Raw genomic sequence first — 3,262 nt, 5'->3', positions numbered from 1 at the left:
TAAAAATTAAAAAAAAAAAAAAAAAAAATTATTAATAAAAAAAAAAATTTAAATAAAAAATATAATATAAAAATTATTTTTTTTTTTTTATATTTTTTTTTTTTTTTTTTTCTTTCGGAATAGTCATTTTTATAGTTCAAATGTTATAATTATATATATATATATATATATACCCAAAAACCATAAATAACAGTATGTTTAATAATATATATTATTTTATGTAGAATTTTTTTATTTTTTTATTTTTTTCTTTCTTTCTTTCCTTTTATAATTTATTGTACAATTTAAAAATTAATAAATAAATAATTATAATATATTTATATGGATTTAATATATATATATGTATAAATATATTCCCATTTATTTGTTTTTTCTCTTTTTATTTTATTTTTGAAACTTTTACATTTAAAATATTAAGATAATTTTTTTTTTTTTTTTTTTTTTTTTTTATAATAATAAATATATTATATTATATATAATAAATATATATTTATATATATAATGTCATTTGTTTTAGTACGTTATAATAAATATATATATGGAGAGAATATTTTTACATTTTCTTTATACAAAAATTAATTCTATATTTGAATATATGGTATACATGAAATGAAACAAAATAACTTTAAAATATATTTTAAAATTTCAAATGATAGAGAAATCCGTTGAATGTATTATTATTATTATAAAAATGTGAACATAAATAAATAATAAATATATAATGTATATTTTATATATAAATGTTTATGGATTTATATATATTATATATATATATATATATATATATATATATATTATATATATGTTTATATATTTTCTTTTTTTTTCCAACGTAGATATATTCATATGTTTTGCTTTATATTAATTTGTGTTCCATAAAACATCCATCCACTGGCATTTGAATTATATGAAACGAAAATTATTATATATATATATATATATATATATATATATATATATATATTATAACATTTTTTAAAAGAGATGAGTACACTTTTTTTTAAATGTGATATGGTTCAACTTTTGTTCCATAAGGTTATATATAATTAAAATACAAACTTATAAAAATGAAATAAAATAAAATATTTAAAGCAACATGTGTATTGCATAGAAAAAATAAGTGGCGTCTTTTTTTCCCTGTGGAAGCGTTCATACGCCTAACCAAAGAAAAATTCTGAACGTTCAGAAAAAAAAATATATTAAAAAATTAAAACTTAAAAATTGAAAAGGTACATATATATGTATATATATATATATATATATATATATTTATTTATTTATATTTATATACATATATTCATATGTGTCATTTATTTTTATGCCGAATTAACCAATTATATGTCGAACTAAAAGATAAAAGAAAAAGTCTTATTTTGTTTAATTTTCAAAAAATATTTAAAGCAGGAAAAAAAAAAAAAGGTTACTATTTATTTTTATTTAACTCTTGAAACAATTATAGTAAGGCATGTTTATTTTATTTTTTTTTTTTAAATTCACCTTACTTGTTCATGCGATTTTAAGGTTGTAAATATAATTGCATTAAAAATAAAAATAAAAATAAAAACATATATATATATATATATATATATATATATATATATATATATATTTATAAAACACCAAAGGGAACTTATTTTTATACACACATATGTGTATATTATAAATATCTAATTTTTATTTGATTTTATAAAAATAATAAAAAAATAAAATGTCTACATGTTAATTTTCCACATTATTAAAAAAGTGCATTGTATAATATATCTTTATTTATTATATATATGTTTATTTTGTATATAAACCTCTTATTGGGTTTATTTTTTCTTACACAAAAATATATATATATATATATATATATATGTATATATATATCTTGTGTTGTTTTATAAAAACATGAATATTTAATATATGTATATTTGTCATTTTATATGATTAACTATTTATTATATTTCTTGAAGGGTACATACCATTATTTTTAAAAAAATCAATCTGATAAAATATATACATATATATATATATATATATTTTTTTTTTTTTTTTTTTTTCTTTTTATTTATTCCACCTGTTGTTCACCATGAGACATAAAATTTCCGAAAACGAGATTATAAACAAAATAGATTCGATAAATTTAAAAGAAGTTAAAGACGCCTCCGCCTGTATGAATAATTATACAAACTTCATTTCAATAAAACTTAAGAAAAATAGAGAAGGTATAATTCATTCTATACAAAGGATAAAACACTTAGAAGGGGTGACGAAAAAGTTAAATAAAGAATTATCAGAAGGAAATAAAGAATTAGAAAAGTTGGAGAAAAATATAAAAGAATTAGAAGAAACAAATAATACTTTAGAAAATGATATAAAAGTAGAAATGAATAAAGGAAATTTATATAAAAGTAGATTAGCTCTTTTAAAAAAAAACAAAGTACGAATTTCTAAAGCTCAAGAAATAGTTGATAAAGATATAATATATATGAAGTCTAGGATTAATATAATGCGTGAAAATGCAGATAAAAATAATCAAAAATATGATAAAATTGTTAGTCAGAAGGATAAAATGCATCAAGAAATGGAAAAGTTCAAAAAGGACAGAAAAAATTTACAACTTAATTTAAAAAATACAAGAAAAAATCATGAATTGCTGAAAAATAAAATGCAAAATTTGGTATTAACCATGAAAAAGACAACAGCTGATGATAAGCGCTTCCAATATTAAATAGAAATAAATGCAATAATATATACATATAAATATATAAATAAATAAATATATATATATATATATATATATATGTGTACTCTTTTAATATGCCTGTTTTATTTTATTTTATTAAAAATTATTATAAACTATTTTCTTTATAAAGACTTAAACATAAAAAATTGTTAACAAATATTTAATTATGAGGAGCATGTGTGTTCATTACATGGGGGGAAAAATAAAAAATTTATTTCATACACAAAAAAAAAAAAATTAGTGTTAACAAATTTTTAACACTTCATAATATACCATATATATATCAAACAGCTTTACCAGTTATTGAAATAATTAATTTTAACAACAATCATATTTTATTTTTTTATCTTTTTCCTGAAGTAAAAAGTCCTTATTTCACCTTACGAGAAAAAACATTTCCACAAAAATATATGAACACGCATTTTGTTTATAGCATTAAATTTAAGGGAATAAGGGACTAGATCAAGAAAAGAAAAGAAAAGAAAAAAGAAAGAAGAAAGAAAGAAAGAAAAAAAAAAAAAAAAAAAAAAAAAA

General features: G+C 16.8%; 1 protein-coding gene across 1 annotated transcript; it reads left to right on the top strand.

Annotated features, from left to right (window-relative positions):
• Positions 1 to 2,071: 2,071 nt before the first annotated feature.
• PRSY57_0407900 (hypothetical protein) lies at positions 2,072 to 2,713 on the top strand (the record flags this gene model as incomplete). The annotated part of the gene is made up of 1 exon (XM_020114507.1): positions 2,072 to 2,713. One exon carries the CDS (start codon positions 2,072 to 2,074, stop codon positions 2,711 to 2,713), a length of 642 nt encoding a protein of 213 aa, XP_019970784.1.
• Positions 2,714 to 3,262: the final 549 nt, after the last annotated feature.

Source organism: Plasmodium reichenowi, chromosome 4 (assembly GCF_001601855.1).
Source record: "Plasmodium reichenowi strain SY57 chromosome 4, whole genome shotgun sequence".
Lineage (NCBI taxonomy): Eukaryota > Apicomplexa > Aconoidasida > Haemosporida > Plasmodiidae > Plasmodium > Plasmodium reichenowi.
Note: the sequence above shows the minus strand (reverse complement) of the source record. Positions and strands in the feature narration are given on the sequence as shown.